This window comes from Cnephaeus nilssonii, assembly GCF_951640355.1.
Source record: "Cnephaeus nilssonii genome assembly, chromosome: 4".
NCBI lineage: Eukaryota > Metazoa > Chordata > Mammalia > Chiroptera > Vespertilionidae > Cnephaeus > Cnephaeus nilssonii.
Genome location: NC_137075.1, coordinates 79,493,852 through 79,519,300, shown reverse-complemented (window position 1 = coordinate 79,519,300; position 25,449 = coordinate 79,493,852). Strand labels below are relative to the sequence as shown.

Here is a 25,449-nt window from a genome sequence, read left to right as displayed (position 1 = left end):
CAAGGCAAAGTCTAAAAGGCACAGAGCTTCTCCCTGGATCTCTCTTTCTTGGGACACGTGCCTTTGCAGCCATGAGCTGCCATGTAGGAAGTCTGGCTACCAGAGCTTCCATGTGGAGTGACCACAGGGAATGATGCCCTGAAGCCCAGCAGTTCCAGTTCCTAGCTGCCTGAGTCTTTCCAGCTTCAGTGCCAGACACGAGAGTGAGCAAGTCGCCAGGTGAGTCCAGCCCGAGCCGTCATCTGACCGAAACTGCCTGAGACCCTACGCAAGAATCGCCTTGCTGAGCCCCGCCAGCCCCCAGAACTCTGGGAGATAAGCATCAATGATGGTTGCTATGCAACAAGAGATAGGAAATATACCGGATTTCTGCTTCTCCTCTGGCTGCTCCACAGTGCATTCTCCTCAGAGCAGCCAGAGGATCTTTAAAAGATACAAACAGAATCATGCTGCCCCCTCTTCCAACTGAAACTCTTCAGTGGTCTCTTACACCGTGGCCACGATCCAGCTACCTTGCCTTGCCTGCAAGACATTCCTCCCTGCCTGCGCCTCGAACTCATTTTCTGCCATCGCAGCCCCACTGGCAGGGCTCCCGTCATACCACCTTCTTTCTGTTCCTCTGCCTCGATAAGCTTGTTCCCAGGGTGGGGAATTGGGACAGCCATCCCGTCTGTCTGAAAGGCTCGTTCCCCAGACTTTGCCCGGCTGGCTCCTTCTCATCACTCAGGCTCCAAAGGTGTCGCATTCCCAGAGATCACCCACTCTAAAGGAGCCACCCGGCCCCTCCATTAATGAAGTATACATGCCTCATTGCAATCAGATATTTCCTTACTTATTAATTTGTCTGACTGCCCCCACGAGCATGGGAGTCCTCTCCTCGTGCCCACCACACTTCAGCACTTAGAGCAGTGACTGGCACGGAGCATGCGCTCAATAGCTGACAACTGGAAAGTGAAGAGGGAAGCGTAGGATTTCAGGAGGCTGGCGTTTCGTTTAGCTGCATCCCAAGAGAGTGGTTCTCTAGCTCAATGGAACATGCCTGGGAACGGCCGACTAATTACTCTAGCCTTCTGCTCATCAAGCACCTTTCTGATTGAAAACTTCGTTGCCTAAATGGATTAGCCCTTCACAAGTGAGCACACTGGTGGCCAGTTTATATCGTATTAGTACCTTAAAGGCTTGGGTGGGGTGCGTCTGGCGCCCAAACTTCTCCCACTCGACCCACCCACCTCCACTCCTTCCCTACTCCCACAGCCCAGGAGAGCCTCACTACGTCTGGGTGAAAGGAGGAGACTGGGTTTCTGACCCCGCAAGGCTAGGGACCCAACCCTCCGGCCTCCCATTGCAGAGAGCACACCTGCACCAGGACATCGTGGAAAACCTATAACCTGGAGGGGATGTATGTCTGCCACAGAATGACCCCCCGTGGTCCCCACACGGCTGCGGCCCGGAGTACCTTCAGCTCATGGATCAGACTTCTGGTTCGGACGAGGCTGTGGCAGTCCTGGCTCCTGAGTGCAGACAGCAGCTGGCCGGTGGCGGCGAGGAAGCGAAGCAAGTCCCCCTCCGGGGAGGAGAAGCGCCGCCGCTGCCTCACCAGCGCAGCCACCGCGCGCCTCCTCTGCCGCACGCCCTGCGCGGCGCGCTGCCACCGGGCTTTCAGCTCCGCGAACTTCGGAACCAACGCCGGTCTTGGGAAAACGGGGGGTGAGGAAGTCCGGACGTGAACAGGTAGAAAAATAACTATCACAGCATCACAGAAACTCAGATCTGCTATTGATACGGGCAATTTACACAAATAACAAACGTCTTAAGAACTTAGCGCCCCTCCACTCAAACATGACGGGGAACTGGGAGCAGGGCAGCCTGCGGGTGGCAGCGGTTTTCAGCGGAAGATATTTGCACAGGACCCGGGTGCTTTACACACACGACAACCATCCCTTAGATGGGGGCTGTTTTAACCGCCATGAGGCCAAGTGCTGCACGGAAAACTACACCCTGGATCAGTGGGAAAGAGATGAGCAGCTGGGTATCTGGTAATGGTACCTGTCACCTGAGGGTTATACTTTATGTAATGTCAGCAATAAAGAAAACATGCTTCCTGCAGCTACAATCAGTTCCTTTCCAGATGAGCGACACCCTTCACATGAAAAACAGGGCCTTTCATTTGTTATGCGGAAAGTCATGCTTTGCTGGACTGATCAACCCAAAACCAGATGATGATCCTGGCACTGGCTTCATTACTTCTGAGCGGGGAAGAAATGGGCTGTAATTTCTTAGTTATGCTGAAAGGTGCAGAGGTGTATGGTGGTGATGGGGAGGGAAAACCATCCCTACCAGGACACTGGAGAAGTATTCAACAGGCCAGGGCGCCTCTGGGCTGTCTGCCAGGGGTACCTGTTGTGTGGCAGGTTCAGCTATTGTCACCAGGATGGTGTAAGGGGCTCTGCTCAGCCTGAGTGGCACTGCCCAGCGGCCCCAACCCCATGTACGCAGCACAGAGAGAACTCCGTCTCTCACAGCTGTGACAAAGCTACTTGCTAGGAACAGCACTTTCAGAATTATTCTTTAAATAGCAAAACATCATGAGGCTGAAGGTAGAGAGGAAAACATTCTACAGAGAATCCTTTGAGGTAAAAAAATCAGTAAACGGTACTTGGCGAGTGGGTCTGTTCTGATAACCCCACTCATCTACCACAGGGGAGAGTGCTATCATGGTTTTTATGGCCCAGCAAGACCCTATCCTAACATTGTTCCAAGACTGCCCCATGGTGGCCCATCAACTGACATACATGGCCACCGGGTGAGGATGGGGTCAAGATGGTGGAAGGCCTGCTCTGACTGCATTACCCCTCTCTCTCTCTCTCTCTCTCTCTCTCTCTCTCTCTCTCTCTCTCACACACACACACACACCCTAGACAGCTTACCTCTCCTCTATTTCTGTTGTGTCCAAGAGTTGTAAGGACTGGGTGACAAAGCAATCAGCAATTGTCTGGTTTATAGAAACTTCAGCTTCCAACATCTGTATGTGAATGAAAATACAAAATATCAGCTTGGAGAATTCATTTTATGAACCTGGACCTTATATTTCCTATTAAAATCGAAGCTCACGGAGGACACCTGAGGTGATCAGTTTTCAAATTATTTGAGTCTAACTGCAAAAAATGCTCAACCATCACATCAACAGCACCTGCAAATGTAATCTTAGAAGGAAAAGATCCGACAATAACTATGGTTAATGCCCGCTTATTGGACAGACTGCTAGTTGCTAGACACTATGTAAAACATGCATTATCTTTCTTACTCCTCAAACTTTGGACTTAAGTACGATTATAATGTCCATTTGAAGAGGGGGAAGCTAAGGCATGAAGTTCAGTAATTTATTCAAGGCCACTCAGCTTTTTGGCTGGAAGGACTTAATTTCCATTGGATGACGTGACAATGCAGCCAAATCGGTTATGTTAGAAAGTTGCGGTGAACTAATCGTGCCCACTTTAAAGGGCAGGATCAACCTATAACCAGCAAGAATATTTCCAAATAAACATCAGCACAAGCGTGGGAAAGCTTCCCTGTGATTAACGAGGCAATTACAATTATGTCAAGTTCTTCCCTATTTTAGAGAATTACTCGGTGAAACTGCAAAGATGAGTTGAAGTACTTCAACATGTTCTTGGTAAAGTGGTATAATGTTTGCATTCTGTGGAAGCAAAGTGGTGCTAGAAGATTCCATTTACTGCAGAAAACCTAGGCGTTCTGTCGTTAATAAAATCCTACATAATAAAATGGTAATATGTAAATTACCATCACTCCGCTACGCCCACGATTGGGCCAGCAGGAGGCGCAGGGGGCGGGACTCAGGGTGTCCGGGGTAGCTGATTGGGCCAGCAGGATTGGGCCAGCGTCTGTACCATGGCTGCCGGAGGCTTTCGGAAGGCCTGGGGCACCGGCGGACAGCCGGACAGCTCCCCCGCGATCAAAGGCCAAAGCGGGGGACCTGGCCGGCTGTCTGCTCCGGCGCAAGGCCTTTCGAAAGCCTCCGCAGCGCCGGAGGCTTTCGGAAGGCCTGGGGCACCGGCGGACAGCCAGCCCGCTGGTGCACCAGGTGCATGATTAAATCATGCACTGGGCCTCTAGTAGAGTAATAAAACAAAATGGTGAAAACGGTGAAACGTGTAGGACTTTTGCACGTGATCAACTGACAACAGGATTTGCTTAGACAGACACTGACAGGTACTCTGTATTTTGTCTAAACTCATCTCTCCCTGGCCTAGCCAGTTTGGCTCAGTGGATAGAGCATTGGCCCACGGACTGAAGGGTCCTGGTTCGATTCCGGTCAAGGACATGTACCTCAATTGCAGGCTTGATCTCTGTGTGTGGGAGGCAACCCATCTCTCTCACATCAATGTTTCTTTCTCTCTGTTTCTCCCCCTCCCTTCTCCTCTCTCTAAAACATTTAATGGAAAAATATCCTCGGGTGAGGATTAACAAAAATAAATAAATCCATCTTTCCCTGCCCCCTGCCCCAGGGTGAGGGGCACAGGTTACCTCATATGCCTTCTGCTGCTCCAGGAGGGCGGGAAGGCTGTCGGCCATGCTCATCTTGAGCGTCTCTTCTATCTTCTCCAAGAGGCGGACCCACTTTTCACAGCAGTCAAGAAACTGTTCATGTAATCCGATTCCCTGAAGCTCACTATAGAGGTTAAAAAAACACACCAATAAAACTGAGCCATATAACAAGGACATCGCTGAGCTCAAGCTGTTCATTTGACCAGAACTGAAAGGGAGCAGAGGAGCTGGGCTGTTCTGACCTGCAGCGCTCCAGCGCCGTCGCCGTGGCGCGAATCCACTGCCGGTTCATGTTTTTCAGCGTCTTTGCAGCCACGTCACTGAGTGGGAGCCTGAGGCTCACTTCATTCAGGTGCTCCGCGTCGGGCGAGTGGGCTGCCAGGGTGAGCACGTGATTCTATTAAAAAAGAAAACAAATTCCAGATGTGTGGGTAACAACGCGATTTCCACCTGACGCAAAGGTCGCGGAGATGCTGTGGACCGTCCTTATCTGAAAGAGGAGGGAAAACTGAACAGGTAGGAAAATAACTATCACAGCATCATAGAAACTCACATCTGCTATTGATACGCACAATTTACACAAATAACAAACGTCTTAAGAACTTAGCGCCACTCCACTCAAACATGGCGGGGAACTTGGAGCAGGGGCAGCCTGTGTAGATGACTTGCCCACCGTCAAATCACTAATTGGTGTCAGAACAAGCCCTGAACCCAGGTCTCTCAATCCTGTGGCTTTTCTAGAACAACAAGCTGCACACACAGCCAGAACGTAAACAGCCCAGGAAATAGAAAGTGGGCTCAGATTTTGTTTTTGAGAAAGATGAAAGTAAGCTTTCTCATTTTTATTTTTAAAAGGACCCCATTCTGGACCTTCAAATCCCATTTGGTCTGCCAACAACTTGACCTTCAACAGATCATGCAGTTTACCTACAAGTCGCATGAAAACGTAATCCTTAAAATAACCCTAGTAAAGCATGGTACTTAAACATCTGCATTTTGGTAGAATGTGAAATGATATAAGAATTCAAACTCATCAAAATTTTATTTTTAAAATGATATCCCAGGGACAGCCTCTAGGTGAATGTAGGGAGCGGCTATAGGGTTAAGCCTCAGACTGACCTGTTGGCAAAGCCACAAACAAGTCCCAGCTTAGAGGGCACAGCCCTCTTAGCATAATTAAGCTTGACATTATGACACTCCCTAGATCCTTCCTGGGTAGCTAATGGGCTGTGCAAGGTGCAGCAAATGCTGCCCAAACAAGTGAAACTCACAAGAACATTGTAACTTGGTGACCACTACCTTGTTTACCTCTGGTTATAAAATAAAGGCTCAGCTTGCCGTCTGGATCTTTTCTCTGTGGCCTTAGCCAGGAACAGGAGATCCATCTAGACCCAGCTTATTCTCTCTGCCTGTCTTTTCTACATCCTTTGTTGCCCTCCCTCAGGCTCGCCAAACCCTTGGCTGTGCTGGCACGGCACAGTGGAAATATGTAAAGCAAACATCCTTTACAATACCCATGTTGTCACTACAGAACTCTGCTGTGATAGTCCAGGTCAGCGTCAGCCAGCTTCTTCTGTGAATGGCTAGATCATAAACATTTTAGCCTTTATGGGTCATATTCACCTCTGCCCCGGAGCATGAAAACTCCAATGAACAATACATATATGGAAGGGAATGAGTGTGTGCCATGGGTTCCTGACTCCTGATCCAGGTTATATGGATTGGTAATTAGGAGTATGCAGGACCCAGTATTCTTTAAATCTCCCATTCATTTATGTTAACTAAGCTAATAAATGAAAAAAAAATACAATTAACTTAATAGGGTATTTTACTTTTCATCTTTAACTAACCGGAAAAATTTAATCACCATAGCCAATTCGTAGATTATTCTAGTTAACTAAAGCTAATTAGTAAAGACATCAAAAGTTAAAAATCTACTAAAATTACTGTGGCATATTACTAATATAGATCGCTATGCTGTCATACTTTTCTAGAAGTTAGGGAAAATAGGGCAAGAATGAATGACATGTAGATTGCCGTACGTAAGAGTTATGATACAAACAGATTTTATAGTGTGACCGTAATTAGCTTATGTTTTATCCTATGCTGAGTCTAAGCACTTAGAAATGATAAATATTGGCAATACCAGGAATGAGTCGGGATTTTCTTCTTTTTCCTGTTGGTAGAGTTTATCCAAATTCTCTTCTTCATGTGTAATACGGCCTTTCAAAGATTCCAACTGGTCCCCAAAATCCTTAAACTGTGATAGAACAAACTAGGACAAGAGAAATTTTCATTAGAGACAATTGCATATAGAATAGAATTAAGCACAGCCTTGGGAGCTGATGAAAGTTCAAATTGTTTTCACTCCCGCCCCCCCTCTCCCCCGCCCCTCCTCCCCCACTCCTGCCCGCCGCCCCACCCCACCTGCAGCTCATCGCTGTCTTGAATATTCAGAAGGCTCCTGATTTCCCCTCTGTGCCTTTGGCAAAGCACTGAGCCTCCAGGGATGGATGGCTCACCTGCTTGAGGGACCATGCAGAGGAAGGTCAGTGTGTACTCTGCTCCCTCAGTCCTGCTAGTTAAATTTTTTTTTTTTTCTGCTGCTATTGAGATGTGACACTGGAATTCCATGGCCTTCTGTGCAGCTTTTTGACAGTGCACGCACAAAACGTTCTTCAAAAAGTGAATGCAGCCCTAGCCAGTTTGGCTCAGTGGATAGAGCGTTGGCCTGCAGATTGGAGGGTCCCGGGTTTGATTCTGGTCAAGGGCATATACCTTGGTTGCAGGCTCCTCCCCGGCCCGGGCCCTGGTGCAGGTGGCAACCAATCAATGTGTTTCTCTCACATAGATATTTCTCTCTGTCTTTCCCTCTCACTTCTACTCTCTCTAAAAAAAAATCAATGGAAAAATATTCTTGGGCAAGGATTAAAAAAAGTGAATGCAGAATCCAACAAATGGCCTATGGCTCAATTACCCCACTTGGAGATCCAAGTAACTGTTGAGATCTGAACAGTGTATGAAATATATGACTTCTTAAACTAACATATTCAACAAAGAAGAAATGGGTGCGTAAGATCTGCCCATTCCCATGTGATGGAAAAATCACCTACTTGAAGAATCATGTCAAATGGCAGATACTTTCAGGGGCAGCTTTACTCTGTAGTTGCCCTAACGAGCACGGATTACTATCACTTCATAGGCTATAAGGAATTAAGGGCACCGGGCACATGTCCACGACTACAACTTGAATGAAAAAAGAAGATGTACCTCAAACTCATTTGCTTTCACAAGCAGCATCTTTTCCAAGGAGGAAGCCCTCTGGAGGGAGTGCCGTTGACCAGAGAGGAGCACGTGGGTGTCAGACTCCGCGGGCGGTGGGAGGCGATCCAGGAGAGTGGAATTGTGGACCAAGGCTTCTTTTGTCTTCTGCACATCACGCTGCAGTTCCTGGAGGAGAAACGGTGATCCCCAAACATCTCCTCCTCCTTTCGCGGCAAGAATCCCCCACTCCCTCTGCCTCCACCAACATCTGAGAGGCTTTCTGCCCTGACATTGTCGGCATGGCTTTGAACTGTTTATCTTAAAAGAGCTGAAAAAGCTAAGCTTTGTTTACATGATGCACATCACTGGTGCTACTCTGGAATCTGCGGGTTCGGGGAGAAAACTGACCACTGACCAATAGGGTTGGGGCTTCTCGTTTTTAGAAACTGGAGATCCCCTGGGTGAGTCCTGTGTGTTACGTCTTTAATCGTCGAACATTTTAGGAATCTGCTTTAATGGCATTTTAAGGACCAATGCAATCCTGTCCTCTGAGACTTTGTGACATAAGTGGATTTATTTGCAGAGACTGTAGAATCTCATTAACCACGCCGATTTTAAGGCTCCTCTGGAAATACTGTGTGTGTGGATGTGTCTTTTTTATTTATTTTTCTTAAAGAACAGGTCAGGTAGACGCTGATCAGAAATACAGATCACATCCGTTGGATTCCTGTCATTCATTAAATTGGTTAATACTTTTTGATTTGTCTTATAGTATTAGAAGATACAGAAGGCAGCTGGTCACCCAGTTTAAAACTTGAAAGTCGTCACTTTCTGGGCCTTTATCAACATAACAGGATAAAACCACAGAGGAAATAATAGAGCTCTTAAACATAGTCTACATATCACTGTAACTACAGAAAAACCCTATCAACATAGAGGCGAGTCCATAATTATCTTTTTTTCCACGATTATTTTTAAAGCAAGAGATTCAACATCTATTATTCTTAGATAATCCTATTCAGTTGAGATACGTTTGCTTTATTTGAGACTTTGCATGAGGCGTTGGCTTTAGAGATTTACCTGCTAGAGTGACAGGGGAGACTTGGAACGAGGTGGTGTCAGGTGACCCCGAACCAGCTCCCTGCTGCCTGCTGCCCAGACCTGGCCTCTGAGCCTCCACCTGGCCCCCCGAACCCCACACGTCCCAGTCTCACCCGTGTCCTACACAGCCTGCTCAGGCACTCCTCTGTCCTTGTGCTCGGTCCAGTCCCCTTGGCTTCCCCAATGGGCTTTGCACCCACCTTTATGTCCCGCAGGGCCGGGGTCAGGATCTCTGCCAGGTTGTTTCCAGACATGTTGATGTTTGCAAGCTGGTGGTACTTTGCTTCCTGCTGGTCCAGCCTCGTCACAGCCTCAGTGTGAGCACTGGCGTAGGCCTCCCAGAGCTGCAGCAGCCCCCGGGCCGTCTGCAACTGCTCTGCGATGTCGTGGTTTACCTGGGTCCACCTGTCAGGGCAGCAGGAACAGGTCCCCGATCCCATCCTTTCCCTTGCAGCAAAGCTCAGTGCACACACTCTCCCGGATCGTTAAGACAAAACTGTTAAATGCCTTTTTTATTAATTGCGCCATCAATATATAAACAGAAGTCCAAACTGGAATATTTAACTGACTTTATCATTCTTAACAAAAATGACAAAATTTGTGATTGGCAAGGACTGTCTATTGTAGTATGGGTGTCCCTTAGGCAGACGTGCAGAAAGTACTGACTGTGCGCCTGATGAAACCGCTCCATATGGGAGGGGCTCCTATTTATAGAGTTGGGTCTTTAACGTTTTGCACTCGGATGTCGAGTGTGACTCGACACGGTTAGCATTAGAATAAAGGAATCGAGAAAAAAGCAAGCGAGTGCAAAGGGTTAAGGAAGCCTGTTTAAACTGTGTTTATGACAAATTTCTTCTCCAATTACAAAAGCCACACACATTCCTAACATAACAGTGGGAGTAAAGGAAACCGCTCTCATTCTATATGCAGACTGTCGCAGCTTACCTTTCTCTCCCATCACTAAAGCAGCTTTAGGCCAGCTTCTATATCACATTCAATAAAATAAAAGACTTGCAATTAACTAGGGCCACACCTCTTAAGGAGCTTCCTACTACACAGGCTTCATCAAGAATCCTTTCTGAGCCCACAAATCAGTTCCCTGAAGGTATTCTAACATCCCCTTTCTTCCATCGTCTAAGGTTTCCTGTGGCAAAGACCTCCCATCTGGCCCGTCTCTTCTGCCTGGGTCATTGGTGTCCCTGAGGATTACACTGGGCATGTATTCTGGCAAATAATAGCCTTCTACTCTGGGGCTGTCATCATGGTATTTATAAACTGATTATACCAAACTTTTGAACAGGGCGGGTAACAGCCTTCACGACATGAAATCGGACATGAATTAGACCCTTCAAAACAGTAGAGGCCGGAAGAGTATGAAACCAGTCATCGCAGATAATTAAGATTAGACTGTCCAATGCCCATGACACTTCATTCAACACAGGTCATTAAGATAACTGATCGATTATTCAGATTGTATGCGAACGCAGTAAGTACCTGGTGTGAGTATGTTGGCGTTTCTCTTCGATTATTTCAGCAACTGAGGGGCAGTAACCTTTGAGTTTTCCAATAACCTCCTGGAGTTTCTGCCAACGCCCTTCACTGCTCTCAGCCTCGTCCTGAAGAGACTAAGAGAACAGAGCAGGAGTGTTAGTTTCCGAGTGGCCTGGCCAATTCCAAAGAAGGCAGCAGCTTTTTAACACCTTCTCTGCGTCACAGTAATAAGAACACAAACCTTGATAGGACTGGGACAAATTATTAAAACTGCGAGGAAACAATTGAGAAAGTATTCTTCTATTTGAGACAAAAACTTTTAAAGTGTACTTTGAAAAGAAACCCGCCCAAACCCAAACAAAACCTTTACGTTGCAAAATAATATGAACATTAAAAATGAAGAAAAAGTCAATGTAAACTTCGACAAAGTTTCACTCCTTTGGCTCACGTGATTCATTCTGGAATTTCAAGCTATACTTCTGATGCTGGTGTTTAAAATACTATTTTGTGCTTCTCTGTTGAGAGCACAAACGCAATTGTGTCCATGACTGCGCTTGCTTCCCCTGGAGATTACCTGCCAATAAAGTGCTGTGCCAAGACCTGGTGAGTTTACCTGAAGGTCCTGCACCTGGGACTTCAGGGCCTCCAGTGACAGAACCACAGGCTTGCTGTGCTCCATGCAGTACCCGAATCGAACAGTCATCAGAGTCACGTCATCAGAGAGTTTACCGTAGATCTTCCACTCCTGTAGGAGGGGCTGCATGGAGGTCTTGAGCTCAGTGACCTACATGAAAAGGGGAAGCATATTTAGCAATTCACTGGGAAGAGGCTCTACCATCATTTTTTTTTTCTTCTTCCTTAAGGACTCTATCCACCACTTAAGCATTTCAATCTGAAAGTATTGGAGGAGCTTCGGTGACTAACTGAAGGTGGGAAGGGTAGATCAATGAACAAAAACTCTCAGAGACGGCTACGTTTTAGAACAGGCGAATGGAGAAGAGCCCTGAGACCAGAGGGATCAGCAGGGAGAGCGTTCAGCGGAGGGAGGGACAGCCCGGGAAAGAACACCGGGGGAGGAGTCAGAATCTGTGAGTGTACTGGCTTCCACATAAAACGTTGGCGTAATTTCTGGTGCTCTTGAGGGTAGCCCCTTAGAATTATAATGATAGCTTCACAGAGCAGAAATGCCACGTGTGGTCTGAGGGAGAGGATAAGAAAACCACTGAGCAAAATTCATTACACTAAAGCACGAAGTGGAACAGCCAGCAGAACAGCATTCACTGAGTGCTGCAAAGGCCTCCCTACGGAGGTAGAAAAAAGAGAGTAGGTATCATCGTCCCCGTTTTATAGACTAGAAAACTGAGGCTTAGAGAGGTTAAGTGCCTGCCCGAGGTCACTAGGAAAGAGAATGGTGCGGCCAAGATCTTTATTCGGACAGAGAATGCAAAGCTCTTGCTCTTAAAACACTAGGCTATATTGACTCTGGAGAGCTTCTAGATGGATGATTTAGGTCTTTGTCCTTTATATTATTTAAAAACAATAGCTTTAGCTCTAGCTGGTTTGGCTCAGTGAATAGAGCGTAGGCCTGGGGACTGAAGGGTCCCGGATTCGATTTTGGTCAAGGGCACATGCCTGGGTTGTGGGCTCAATCCCCATAGGGGGCGTGCAGGAGGCAGCCAATCAATGATTCTCTCTCATCATTGATGTTTCTATCTCTCTCTCCCTCTCCCTTCATCTCTGAAATCAATAAATATATTAAAAAACAAACAAAAATGATAAGCTTTACTCTATAATTATTTCTAGAATATTTTCATCATCCCCCAAAGAAACCCCATACACATTAGCAGTCACTCCTCATTCTTCCCCCTGACCCTCCTCTGGATACTAATCTACTTTCCATCTCTATAGGTTTGCCTATTCTGGATATTTCACATAATGGAATCGTATAACAAGGCATCAATGTTGTAGCATGTATCAGTACTTCATTCCTTTTTATGGCTGAATAATATTCCATTGTAGGAACATACCACATCCATTTAGCAGTTGATGGACATTTTGGCTATTATGAATCACGCTTCTACGAACATTTGTGTACACATTTCTGATGGGGACATATGTTTTAATTTTTCTTGGTTTAGGTACTCAGAAGTGGAAATGCTGAGTCGTATGGTAACTCTATGCTTAACCATTTGAGGAATTGCCAGACTGTTCCGAAGTTGCTGCACAATTTTACATTTGCCTTCAGTGTACTTGCTATCATGTTGCTTTTTGTTAAAGCTATCCTAGTAGATATGACATTTCATTATGGTTTTGCTTTGAATTTCCTTGATGATCAGTCATATTGAGCATCTTTCCATGTGCTTATTGGCCATTTGTATATCTTCTTTTTTAAAAATATATTTTTATTGATTTCAGAGAGGAAGGGAGAGGGAGATAGAATCATCAATGATGAGAGAGAACATTGATCGGCTGCCTCTTGCACACCCGTTACTGGGGATCGAGCTCACAACGTAGGCATGTGCCCTAGACTGGAATTGAACCTGGGACCTTTCAGTCCACAGCCCAACGCTCTATCCACTAGGCCAAACCGGTCAGGGCTTGAGTTAATTTTTGTATGTGGTATGAAAGTAGGGATGTAACTTCATTCTCTTGTATGTAGATATCCAGTTGTCCTAGTACAATTTTTTGAAAACACTATATTTTCCCACTAAAATTGTCTTGCATCCTTGTCAAAAATCAATTAACCATAAACACGAGGGTCTATTACTAGACTCTGAATTCTATTCCATTTATCTATATGTCTATCCTTATGCTAATACTATTTGCAGGCTTTTTACATGCATTATCTCATTTAATATTTTCCCTCCTCTACATTTTTATTATATTGCAATTTATTGTGTTATCATTATCGGCTCAAGTGTTTCCTCCAGTAGCCTGTGAACTCTTTAAGAGTAGAACCCATATATTCTTTTGTTTATCTCTATATCCTCGGCAGTGAGCCTAGTGCCTCACAAAAGACATGTTTAACAAATGACTCACACACACAAGATATGTGCAGCTCAGCTCTACCCCTATTTTCCTGCTTGGGTTCTGGGGGAGGAATGAAGCTGAGGGTCACCTATGGATTTCATTCACACAGGTTATTCCAACTCCCACTTGGGACAAATGGTTAAATGCAGACTTTAGTAAATGATAAATAATCCGCTTGGACTATCTGGGAAATATGGACACCCGATAACTGGTTAGTATTTACACTTTTCTCCTGCATTTGTGGGGGAATGTCAAGGTGGCAAGGTCTAGAGGTGCCTGTCTTTTCTCTTTTGGTGCTCTCCTCCAGGAAGGGGTAAATGCAGACTCTGACATGCCTTTCGTAGAATGAATGGATGTCCTTACTCTTCCTCTCTTCTCTCTCCTCCCCACATGCCCTGTGTCTCCCCACCTGTGGAGTTCTCCTTGTGCTGACCATGCTTCTAGCTTAAGAGAGAATGCTCCAGACAGGACCGGTCTCTCCCTGAGGCACCTCCCTGGCTGTGGGGGATCTGAGCTGCTGCTTCACAGCTGCTCCTGTGTATCTGGCCAGGACACACTGCCAGATGCTCTGTTTGGTTTGGGGGATGAAGACATTTTTGTCTGTGAGTACATGAGACAAAACAAAGATAACCAAGTAGACTTCTAGATTGCCCTGATGTTGGAATTGGTGATTTTGTCTCTTAATTATCCAGTGCAAAAAAAAAGGGGGGGGGGCGTGGATTTGAAACGCATTTCTTTACTTCATTTCAGTAATTTTCTCAGCAAGTTTTCAGCTTTTGGTCTGCAGCAAGTCTCCACAATTAAACAACAACAACAACAAAAGACGAATATGTGAAGAGAAATAGCGCCCTTCAAATGAATTCTAGTACCTGGTTGATAACACTGCTCCTCTTTTGAAATAACCCGTCGATTCTGGATGCTGTGTCTTCTAACAGTGGCAGAGTCCCACTCTCCGAAGTCAGGCAGCTTTGTCTCAACTCATCCAGTGCTTTGGATTTCATTGCAAGTTGATTTTCTATATCCTAGAGGGCAAAAGAAAACCGTTTTCATATGTACAATATCACAAAACAATAAGGTGTAAGAGACAGGAGTTTGTTTTCTCAAGTAAAAATGACATGAGAGTATATAATTAATTAACACTACACCAAAGACATTCATCATAACACTCTTCAGTTTTTATAATGAATAATTACCAATATAAATTTACATGATTACAATATGAACTTTTACAATAATTTCAGTTATTAGAAGGATCAAGATTTGAGAAGAGTCCAGGCAACAAGTCTTTATCATCGTGGTACATTACAAAGAGGCCAGCAGCCTAGTCCCACCCATGTCCGCCCTGTACTGGCTGTTGGGCCAGGCATTTAAGTCATCAAACTCCCAGGTCGGCACTTTCCCGTCTGGAAAACAGGGATGATGTCCCCTGTTCTACATAGCTTAGAACTCGAGTGAAGCCGGGCGGCCTCTGGGGGTGGGGTAGCACTGAGCTGTGGACTGTAGGCTTCCAGTCAGGAGGTATGTGGGGTCTGAGGTGGCTGCCAAAATTCTAAAGTGGAAGTGGCTAGTTAGAAAAGAGGGTTTGAAAAGCTCTTATTGTGAGTGGTGTCGCTGCTCACGCATCATGGCCCGTATTGTTCTGTAACCTTCTAAGGAGAACTGCGGCCAGGCGAGCAGAGCTTCGGCTGTGGGCAGCAGGGGCAGGCGCGGGCAGCCACAGGGACAGCTGAGCGTCTTCCCGGAGTGGCACCGTCGGGCAGTGCGTATGGAGGATTAATCTACATCTGGGTGAGGGCACCTCCAAGATTAAGTGACCTGGTAAATGGCAACTAAACAAACAAGGGCACGACCTCATCCCAAATGGGATTTGGACAGCGGTTCCAAGGGACAAGCGGTCCTTTTAGAACACGTTACACAGCAGGTAAAAGAGAGTCCTTTCCTCCGAAGAAACAGAATAAAATACTCAAAATCGGTGAAACTTCAGAGTAATTTTGTGAATATTTGGTGCATTTTTAAAAAGACATAACAAATGGAAAACATCACATTCAAAATTGCCTTTGAACATTTTTTCCTTAGGAGTAATATTCAAACCTCTTAAGAATAACAATAACTATGTATTGTTATCAACCAAAGAACTTGTATGAATATGTATGCATAACCCATGGATACAGATAATAGTGTGGCGAAGGCCTGGGGAGGGGGTGGGGGTGGGCTAGATGGGGTCAATGGGAGGAAAAAAGGGGACATATGTAATACTTTCAACAATAAAGATTAAAAAAAAAATAAGTGCCCCCCCCCCCACGAATAACAATAACTATGTAAATACTTGGTTCTGTTTACCATTAAAAAAAACCACCACTACCCTTTCTGGTTTGGCTCAGTGGACAGAGTGTCTGCCTGTGAACTGAAGGGTCCTGGGTTTGATTCTGGTCAAGGGCACATACCTCAGTTGCAGGCTCAATCTCTGGCCCACTCGGGTCAAGGTGCATATGTGAGGCAACCAATCAATGTGTCTCTCTCACATCGATGTTTCTCTCTCTCCCTCTCCCTCTCCCTCCCACTCTCTTAAAAAAAAAATCTCAGTGAAAAATATCAAGTAAGGATTAACAAAACAAAACTTCCTATCTCTCTCTCCCTCTCTCTTTAAAAAAAAAATTTCAATAAAAATATATATTAAAAAACACACACCACACCCTGGATAATTATCTCTTTGACATAAAAAAGAAAACACATGAGGGTTGGGCTGGAGGAGAGTCCCGAGAAACAACCATGGCTGGCCCTACTTGTGGACTGAAGACCCTGGCCCCGGGCCAGCAGGTGCCGTGTGGCACTCACCTGACAATCCAGGAGTGTCTTCTGTACCGAGACCACACTTTCCGGTTTCTGCAAAGTTTTCAGTCGCTCCTCTTGCACCTCCATCCAGTTGTTCAAAATCTGTATTTTGTTTTCAGTCTCACTAATACTTTCCAAAAGCTGTTCTAAATGTTGTATCTACAAGTTATGAATGAGACAATTTCGTATCTTAAACCATATGCTCTAAAAAGTAAATGTCATGATATGTTTTAAATAGGGTGATATATTTTCTTCTGAGATTTTTAGTAAATATAAGATTTCCCAATAACTTTTAAAATAATAATTTGTAAATCAGGAAATAGAATTAAAATCCCCTTAAAAAAATTCTAACATTTGAAATGAAACCTAACGTGCTAAGAAAGCTGGCTGTTTTGGAGTTCCATAATATCTGAACAAAATAAAATCATGTTGCTGACACTCAATATTATATAATATATGTACATATACAGTATTATGTATTTACATATGCATATATATATGAAAAGTTTTGTATTCGCTTTCCAATATTTCATGGGCACTTGCTTGTCATGACATATGTCTTTATTAATTTAAAAGGCTGCCCAATATTTCATTGAATGGATACAGTATAATTTGATTAATTATTCCTCTGTAGTTGGAAAATTAAGGCATTCTACTTTCACCAGTAATAATAATTGTGAACTTAATATTTTGTGAGCTTATCTTTTCCTCTTTGAAGGACTATTTACTTAAGATAAACATGTAAGAGGTGGATTGCTGGGTAAAGCAATAAGATAGATGATTATTATGATTCTTGAAATTTTCTGAATGCATTACAAAAGGGATTTAAGCCATTATCTGAAATGTATGAATGAGATAAAGATAAAAGCCCAAAGCTTATTCAATTTTTCTTAACTTAATAAGTGTATATAATGTTATACTAATGTTTATTTTAAATGTCTAACTGAAGTTGTAATGTTTACGTATTCATTTGCTAACTATAGTTTTATCTTTTGTGAATTGCCTGTTCATGTTCTTTGTTCACTCACATACTTGAATTTTAATTGTATAAATCCATTTGTGTGCATTCCTCCACAATAAAGAAATCAACAGACTGACCCTATCAATTATATACAGATTAAATATTTTCCAGGAATAAGTTCTCTTCATTTTCTCAGAGTCATGGAATAAAAATCTACCAAAACGTCACATACATTTTTCTTCCTTTTCATAATCTTTTCCAAACTGAAATACTTTGCCGCTTTTGAACATCTACTTTCATAGAAAATGTCAAAATCTCTGACCAGTTAGTAGCCTCACAGAATACTAGACATTTTCTTAAATAAAAATTTCTCCTCTTCACTTGCCTAACTCAATTTCCCACTAAGAAATCTCAAAAGAAACCTAAGAGCTATGTCATACTCTCCTACGGAGAATGCTAACACACAGGGTTAGTAAGGGTTATCAATGAGATGATTATCAGGCTACACTGTAAATTAACTATATGAACATCTTTTAGAATTTTTCCGAACGTGGTATTTTGCAGAGGCCAAATCCCACATCAGATTGTGACACACGAGCACACCTTTCTGTTTAGTGTCCCGTGTACCCGCTGCCACTGGCGGTTCATCTCTCCCAGGTGCTCTGCAAATTCCGTTCTCTCGTAGCGCTTACTTTCTACATCACAGGTGCTTAGCTGAAGTAATGACTGGTTAACAAAGTCAACTATCCATTGCTTATAGTCCATTTCCATTCTAAAGTCCTAAAACAAAAGGAACAAACAAAATTAAGCCACCAAAGCCTGAAAAAGAGTAGGTTAGATGAACTGGAGTTCCCCTCTGCTGCACTCTAGGGGGCGCGAAGCTCTCATCCATCAATCAAGGGGCACCTGTCAGGAGCTATGGTCTACCTTCTCCTACCCCACCAGCGGCCAGCTTTACTTGAGTGGACAGTCTTTTTGGAAATTCCACAATCCTGGAGAAGACTGACGGACCGCTTTCAAAGAGACTGAAATGTCACAGGCAGCATCAGGCATGGTGGCTACATCATCTGAACCAACATCAGGACCCAGGGATTGGCGAAGGGTACCTGTGAGAGGCTCCCTGAGAGTTGCCCTGGAATTCAGAGCCAACCTGCAGGCTCGTGGAAGTGACAGGACGGGAAGTCTAAAGGTAAGACTCCCAGGCCACCCAGGAACTTTAGGAACGTAGGCAGCTTCTCTCTTTCTCCGGGGACAGTCTCAGCCACCCAGTTTACAGCAAGCCTAACCCCACGTGGGGCCAATCACATTTCTGTCAAGCCTGCAACTTGTTGGGTTTATTCTGGCAAGTTTGAGCACCTCCTTTGGAGACATCCAAAGGGGAAAATCAGGTGGTCCATGCGAGGTTACTCAAGTCTGAGAGAATACACCCACGTGGACCCTCTAAAGATTCCACTACTCACTGAAGTCACATTTGTGATAGAATATGAAAATAAAATGCTTGCTAACATCCTGCTTTGTGACTAAGCCATTCATCCTCCGCCTGTGAAGCCTTTGAAAGCAATGACCAAGGCCGTCATCCGTGTGCTTCTAGGGGCGAACACGATGCCTGGCACACAGTAAACGTTTGTGTGTGGCTTGTTCAATATTACTTACATCTACTTGAAATCAAATATCACGGAGAAAGCCACGTTCACGCCTATTTGCAGGATATCAACTTTTCCTTATGTTGACTTTCCTGTATCAACTTACTCTCTTATTCAAAGAACATTTACTCAAAACCAATCGGCTGCCAGGCATGGGGCTAGGCGTGCTATTTCAGGGAGCTGAAGGCCAGCCTCTCCTCTCAAAACGCTAAGTCAAGGCTGCCAAGCACGTAATTCTAACACCGTGTGGTAGGAACTACTGATGGCGCCATAGAGACAGGGGTAGATTTCCAAATGGCAAGATTCTTGACCTGCCCCCTTGAAGGAAGACCAGGAGGGTTCCTCCAGGTAAATGCGGGCACTGGGATTCCTGGTGGAAAGTCCAAAAGCATGAGAGAGCGAGCACCAGAGCAGCTGAGGGAGCACAAATCATTGGGTCCAGGCAGAGTCCAGGGTTTGTGTGGGGGAATGAAAAGAGGAGGCTGGAGAGGTGACGAGGGACCAGAATCCGTTAAAAGGTTGGCTACTGTCGCCCTGGCTGGTGGTCCTCAGAGGTTCGAGTGTCAGCCGAGCACCAAAGGGTCGCGTGTTTGATTCTCAGTCAAGGGCAGTACCTGGGTTACGGGTTTGATTCCCAACCCCCATCAGGGCGCTTACGGAAGGCAACCAATCAGTGTCTCTCTCACATCTATGTTTCTCTCTCTCCCCCTTCCTTCCCTCCCTTTCACTCTTCCTAAAAAAAAATCAATGGAAAAAATATCCTCAGGTGAGAATTAAAAAAAAAAAGCTTGGATACTATCCTGTGGTGAGAGCTACTGCAGGAATTTAAGCAGAATAAGAACAAGTTCTCTCTCTTGAGAATCATCCAGCACCCCACCCCCCCATACCCAGAATTAGTTCTTCTATATTATATCCCACACGTCTTTTTTCAGTATTTCCTCTCCGACTGCCTTGCCTTCCTGTTTAATGGGAAGGCCACTGATCTTTCTGCATAATTACCTTGTACTTCTGAAGAAGGTTTTTAACTTGAGACGCGGAACTCGGGGAAGGCGCGGCGTCTTCGCCTGCAGTTTGATGTTCCACATTGTTCATCCAGCTAATCATCTCGGTGATTGCTTTACGCGACGGCAATTTCTCCATCTGAAGCTGCAAGGACAAAACGATTTCCATTTAATTACCCGCAGTTAACAAAACGAATCAGGGCATCGCTGGAGATGATACCGGGTTTGATAAAAGGTCCTGCTACATAATTATGCAGGTTACTCACAAAAACAAACCCCACGTTTAAGCTTAGAATAAACGACCCCAAAACAATGACAGCGACCTTCACATACACCACCACAGTGGTGCAGATAAATGGGGAAATAAAGTAATTAAGCCTGATTTCTCTCTCCAGAAAGATCCCATTGGGGGAAGTGTCCAGTAATTAAGACCCATATTCAGCGGTGCCAGAGAAAAATAGGGAATGTCAATGAAAATTATTGAGTCAAAGGAATAATTTTAAAATAGTTGTGAGCTAACAAGTGAATGCTAATTTAAATGCGGGCCCTTTAACTACTTACCTGGTGCAGTTTTTCCTGAATGCCTGGAAGCTGCGTGATGAGCACTGTCCATCTCTGTTCGAACTGCGCTAAGGCAGCCCTCAGCGCCGCCGCGTCGGCTTCCTTCAGGTGCAGGAGCTGGTTCCCGGTGCTTATCACCGCCATCTTCAAGGAGGACTTCTCATCAAGCTCCTTCGAAAACGCCTAGGAGACAGTTTTAAAATGTAGAAACTTTAAAAATGCTCAATAGAGAACAGAATAGCTAAGAGCCAGAATAACTGGTTAGAGACCAAAACCAAATAACTGAATTCAATTCAAATAGTGAATACTTGTATGTGGATGTATAAGTATGTATGTGTATATGCGCACGCTTACACACGTGTGTTACAAACACACTTTTCCTGGACACTGTTCCAGGCATTAGCTATTGGAGGGGAGCAAAAAAAGTGAATTCTTGCCCCTTGAGTGGCTTACAATCTAGGGGATTAATATTTTAAAAGACAGACAAATCATTATTTCAACTTTAAAAAAGGAAGTGTGCATCCGGCTGGCGTGACTCAGTGGTTGAGCATTGACCTATGAACCAGGAGGTCATGGTTCATTTTCCAGTCAGGGCACATGCCTGAGTTGCGGGCTCAATCCCGTGTGGGGCGTGCAGGAGGCAGCTGATCAATGGTTCTCTCTCATCATTGATGTTTCTCTCTCTCTCTCTCTCCCTCTCCCTTCCTCTCTGAAATCAATAAAAATATTAAAAAAAAAAAAGTGTGGAGCACAACACAAAGTTCATATTAAATATAAACTAAATGCAACAAGTTTTTAATATGTTTGAAATCTTTCCTGTGCACTTACAGGTTTATTAAAAGTATATTTAAAAATATCTACGTTTTGCCCTGACTGGTTTGGCTCAGTGGATAGAGCATCGGCCTGCAGACTGAAGGGTCCCAGGTTTGATTCCGGTCAAGGGCATGTACCTTGGTTGCAGACACATCCCCCGTAGGGGGTGTGCAGGAGGCAGATGAACGATGTTTCTCTCTCATCGATGTTTCTAACTCTCTATCCCTCTCCCTTCCTCTCTGTAAAAAAACAATAAAATATATATATATTAAAAAAATCTACGTTTCAATACCAAAGTAAATAATCATAGTTACAAAATATGAAAAATGGAAAGAGAAAAGATTAAAAGCTTTCAAAAGTGTAATTTATATTGCAAAAGTAGTATTTTCCTTTAAGAAAAATCTCAAAACAATGAAACAATAACATTTAAAAAAATTTGTTGATTTGAGAGAGAGGAAAGGAGGGGGACAGAGAGGAGGGAGAGAGAGAGAGGTGGGGAGAGAGAGGGGAAGGAAAGCGGGGAGGGGGGAGAGGGAGTAGGAAGGAGAACATTGATTTGTTGTCCCACTTATTTATGTACTCATTGGCTGACTCTTATATGTTCCCTGACCAGGGACTGAACCCGAAACCTTTGGTGTAGCAGGCTGATGCTCTACCCAACTGAGCTACCCAGCCAGGGCTAGAAGAATAACACTTTAGAAGAAATACCAGTTCTATATGATTAAAAACCATGTGTTTATTAACTTTAATACTCATGACTTCCTAACCTTGTGAGGTTTTTGCGGGGGGCAGGAGAGTTATTTTCTGCATTTGTAAAATGTGCCCCATGTCAGAGCAAGTTTTAAGTGTATACATATTTCATAGGGCCAATTAAAGAAATACTTCCTCATTATTCTAAGTGCCCAAATAAACAGCATAAACAATCAGTTCTCCGTTTGGGGAATACAGCTGCTCTCAGCCCGTCTGATTCCTCACCCACAAATGACGGAGACTGGATCGCAGCAGCCCCGGACACGCTCCCCGGATACTGATTTCCGACCGTTTATCACCTGGGCATATTCTAGTACAACTTACAAAGAAACGGGCTATGTTGCTTCTGATCGTATCCAAGTCCTGAGACACATTGAGGGACAGTTCTTTCCAGTAGTTCAGAGTTTGCTGAGAAGATTCCAACCACTTGGATAACTGGTCCGCATCTCTGTTGTAACTAACAAGAGCCAAGTGAAAGGGCATTAGAAACGCCTTCTATGGATGATGTGCATCCCCCGCATAGTCTCTTCTTATTTTACTGTATGTTTTCCTGTGTTCATCAGCCCTACTGTTCAGAAAACCATCGCGTTTATAAGGAATATATCCTGTTTTATCCCAAATCCGACGCTCCTGGCCTGTTTATGACTCTCTCCATTAGGACTCATCAAGAAGAAAGAGGCATTTTAAAGCCTGAAATATTCTATCTTAAATTTCTTATTTCAGCTACACAAAAATAAACCCCCTGGGTAAGGACGGAGATTATTTTTATTCATCAAATGTCCTCTAACAGACGTGTTTATAGTAAAAATACAACCGGCATTTGTATAAGTTACGTAACCATCAGCAAAGGGTGGTTGGCCAGTTGCCAACACATTTAGCTGCTGTGATGAAAATACCCAAGCAAAATGCTACACTTCTTGTAATTTCCCATCTTTAGGTTAAGACAGTTCCCTAAGAAGCAGAGGTGAGAATGAGGCTTAAAGGGTCTGTTTTCTACTTTCCTCAAGGGGTTCAAGATGATTTCAACTAAGGAAAGAAAGTCTCTGAAGAACTCCAAACACTTTTCCAAATTATCCTGTTAGCTACAATTATTACTTTATTTTAAATTTTAAAACTTTTGGAAGAGGAAAGCGCAATCTCATGGCACAGAGGTAACATGCATATAAATCCTATCTTCCCCAGGACATTATCCTGAGTCTAGCAAACCAGTATCAGAGACTCTAGGCCCCACGTAGCCCAGCAGGGGGACCCGACTGTCTCAGACTGTGGAAGAGAAACTACATGGGGGACGACGGCCGGAGACGGCAGGAGCCCCGAGGCCTTTCTGCTCAGCAAAACTTGATGCCGATCGAGCTCTAAGAAAACGTACCTGAGCAGATGCTTGAGGAGCGTTTGCAGCCTGTGGAGTTCATGGTCGATTTTCTTGTTCAGGGACAGCCACTGCTCCTCTAGCTTTGCAATCTGGCCCTCTAGCTCAGGACAGCTCACGGAGGCCACCAGCTGCTTGCCTTCATTCAGAGTCTGGTAAAGCCGGGCATGCTTCTCATCGATGTTTCTCTTTATTTGCTAACAAAAGTCAAGTCACGGAATGAATGACTTCGGAATGAAGCCAACCAACCTACGCCCAGACACTTCACAAAAGGCCTGCAGTAGAGTCTACGGAAGAAACACGACCCCTTTCCTAACCCGCAAGACTCCTGCAGTCTAGTCTGGCTGGACAAACAGGATGGATGGCTTAGTGATCACTTTTCTCAACGCCAGTTTCTAATCGTGTATTTCTACTGCACAGATTAAATCTATAGACTTAGACGTGTGAACAGAAAACAAAAATCCACACATCCACCTAAAAACAAGAAAGCTGCCCTGACCAGCTTGGCTCAGTGGACAGAGCGTCGGCCTGCGGACTGAAGGGTCCCAGGTTCGATTCCAATCAAGGGCATGTACCTTGGTTGCGGGCACATCTCCAGTAGGGGGTGTGCAGGAGGCAGCTGATCGATGTTTCTCTCTCATCGATGTTTCTAACTCTCTATCTCTCTCCCTTCCTCTCTGTAAAAAAAATCAATAAAATATATTAAAAAATAAAAAATAAAAACCAAAAAGCTGGCAGCCTAGGGGGCACATGCAGCTTGCAGACAGGAGTGTGTGACCCACAGATTATTTTAAAAATCAGGAAATTTTACAAAGAATGAGGATTTCCTGGGGCTCTGGGCACACTGGAAGATCTAGGTCCTTGAGTCTGCATTCTTGTGGGGCAAAGATGGGCTGAAACCCAGCAGTAAGCCTCCTGTCAAGAGCCTGCTCTCTCTGCTTCCCCTACCCAGTTCCTGCCGCCCCCGCCTCTCCTCCCCACGGCAGACCACTCAGCATGCCTTCTTTCTATCCTCCTGCCTGGCCCCATAAACATTTTATATTGCAACCTAGATATGAAGGGGCTCAATAAGAAAACATTTCTTTATTATCTTTTAGCCTTGAATAGCAGGACAAAATTCATTTCCAGAGTCTTCTCAATGTAAAGACTCAGTAGGGAGAAAGGATAAGGAATTCAGCAGAATAAATTAAAGCAGACAGCACATCGTCAATAAAACTTCACGAAAAGGAAAATAAAATTCTTCAAAACGGCGAATACAATGACCCACTGAAGAACTCTTGTGTAAGGCAATGCTCCTCCACGGTTGGGTTCAGCTACCGACTCTTATTCTGACAGCTATTTAAATTTCATCTTTAGAAATAAATTATGATCAAAATAGAACTTTGGCCATTTTCCAATTACCTTAAGCCTTTTTAAAGCCCAAAATCCTCCTTCCAGTGTCCTCTGCATCACTGCCATTTGTGGCCCTCTCCCGCTCCCCTCGCCTGTGGGCTAGAATAAACTGTCCGACGTGAGTTTAAAAAAAAGGTTCCCATTTTCCGAGCCTTTAGTGTGAGACACTCACTCTTTAGAGCAGCTCCGAGAAGCTTTTTGTTGTTGTTGTTAATCCTCACCCAAGGTTTTTTGTTTCTGTTTTCACTGTGAGAGGGACACATAGATTGGTTGCCTTCCCACACGCAACTCAACAGGGGGTGGGGCGTGACCTACAACCCAGGTACCTGCCCCTGCCCCTGCAGTGCATGGGCTGCCGCTCTAACCACCGAGCAACACCGGCCATGGTTTTGAGAAGTTTTCATTTCCCCATTTCATACATGGAGTCAGACTGCGCTGGCCACTCGGTCCATGGGGCTCCGAGCCAGCAGCTGAACACAGGTTTGTTTTGACTCCAGAGGCCACGCAACTGACCTACATTCCACGTCCTACGGAGGTGTATCAATCAAGACACGAACCTCTCCATGATGCACGAGACTGCGGCCCTCAGAAACCTATGAGAGGGGTGGCTTTACAGGATGTCTGACTTCTGTTAGCCTGGAGAATTCACTTAAATGTCTGAGAACAAGGATTTCA

The 25,449-nt window shown here is 44.7% G+C and overlaps 1 protein-coding gene across 4 annotated transcripts in view; it reads right to left on the bottom strand.

Moving 5' to 3' along the window:
- SYNE2 (spectrin repeat containing nuclear envelope protein 2) overlaps nucleotides 1-25,449 on the bottom strand; it is a 306,555-nt gene that overhangs the window by 50,272 nt on the left and 230,834 nt on the right. For all 4 annotated transcript variants that reach the window (XM_079769558.1, XM_079769560.1, XM_079769561.1 and 1 more), the window contains 16 exons: nucleotides 23,383-23,579; nucleotides 22,338-22,470; nucleotides 20,451-20,633; nucleotides 19,888-20,034; nucleotides 17,849-18,025; nucleotides 16,288-16,443; nucleotides 14,322-14,474; nucleotides 11,036-11,206; nucleotides 10,426-10,556; nucleotides 9,132-9,336; nucleotides 7,837-8,016; nucleotides 6,713-6,841; nucleotides 4,809-4,963; nucleotides 4,546-4,690; nucleotides 2,928-3,022; nucleotides 1,457-1,691 (listed from right to left, as the gene is read on the bottom strand). In XM_079769558.1, the coding sequence (XP_079625684.1) occupies nucleotides 1,457-1,691; nucleotides 2,928-3,022; nucleotides 4,546-4,690; nucleotides 4,809-4,963; nucleotides 6,713-6,841; nucleotides 7,837-8,016; nucleotides 9,132-9,336; nucleotides 10,426-10,556; nucleotides 11,036-11,206; nucleotides 14,322-14,474; nucleotides 16,288-16,443; nucleotides 17,849-18,025; nucleotides 19,888-20,034; nucleotides 20,451-20,633; nucleotides 22,338-22,470; nucleotides 23,383-23,579 (2,592 nt within the window). The remainder of the gene's footprint in view (nucleotides 1-1,456; nucleotides 1,692-2,927; nucleotides 3,023-4,545; nucleotides 4,691-4,808; nucleotides 4,964-6,712; nucleotides 6,842-7,836; nucleotides 8,017-9,131; nucleotides 9,337-10,425; nucleotides 10,557-11,035; nucleotides 11,207-14,321; nucleotides 14,475-16,287; nucleotides 16,444-17,848; nucleotides 18,026-19,887; nucleotides 20,035-20,450; nucleotides 20,634-22,337; nucleotides 22,471-23,382; nucleotides 23,580-25,449) is intronic.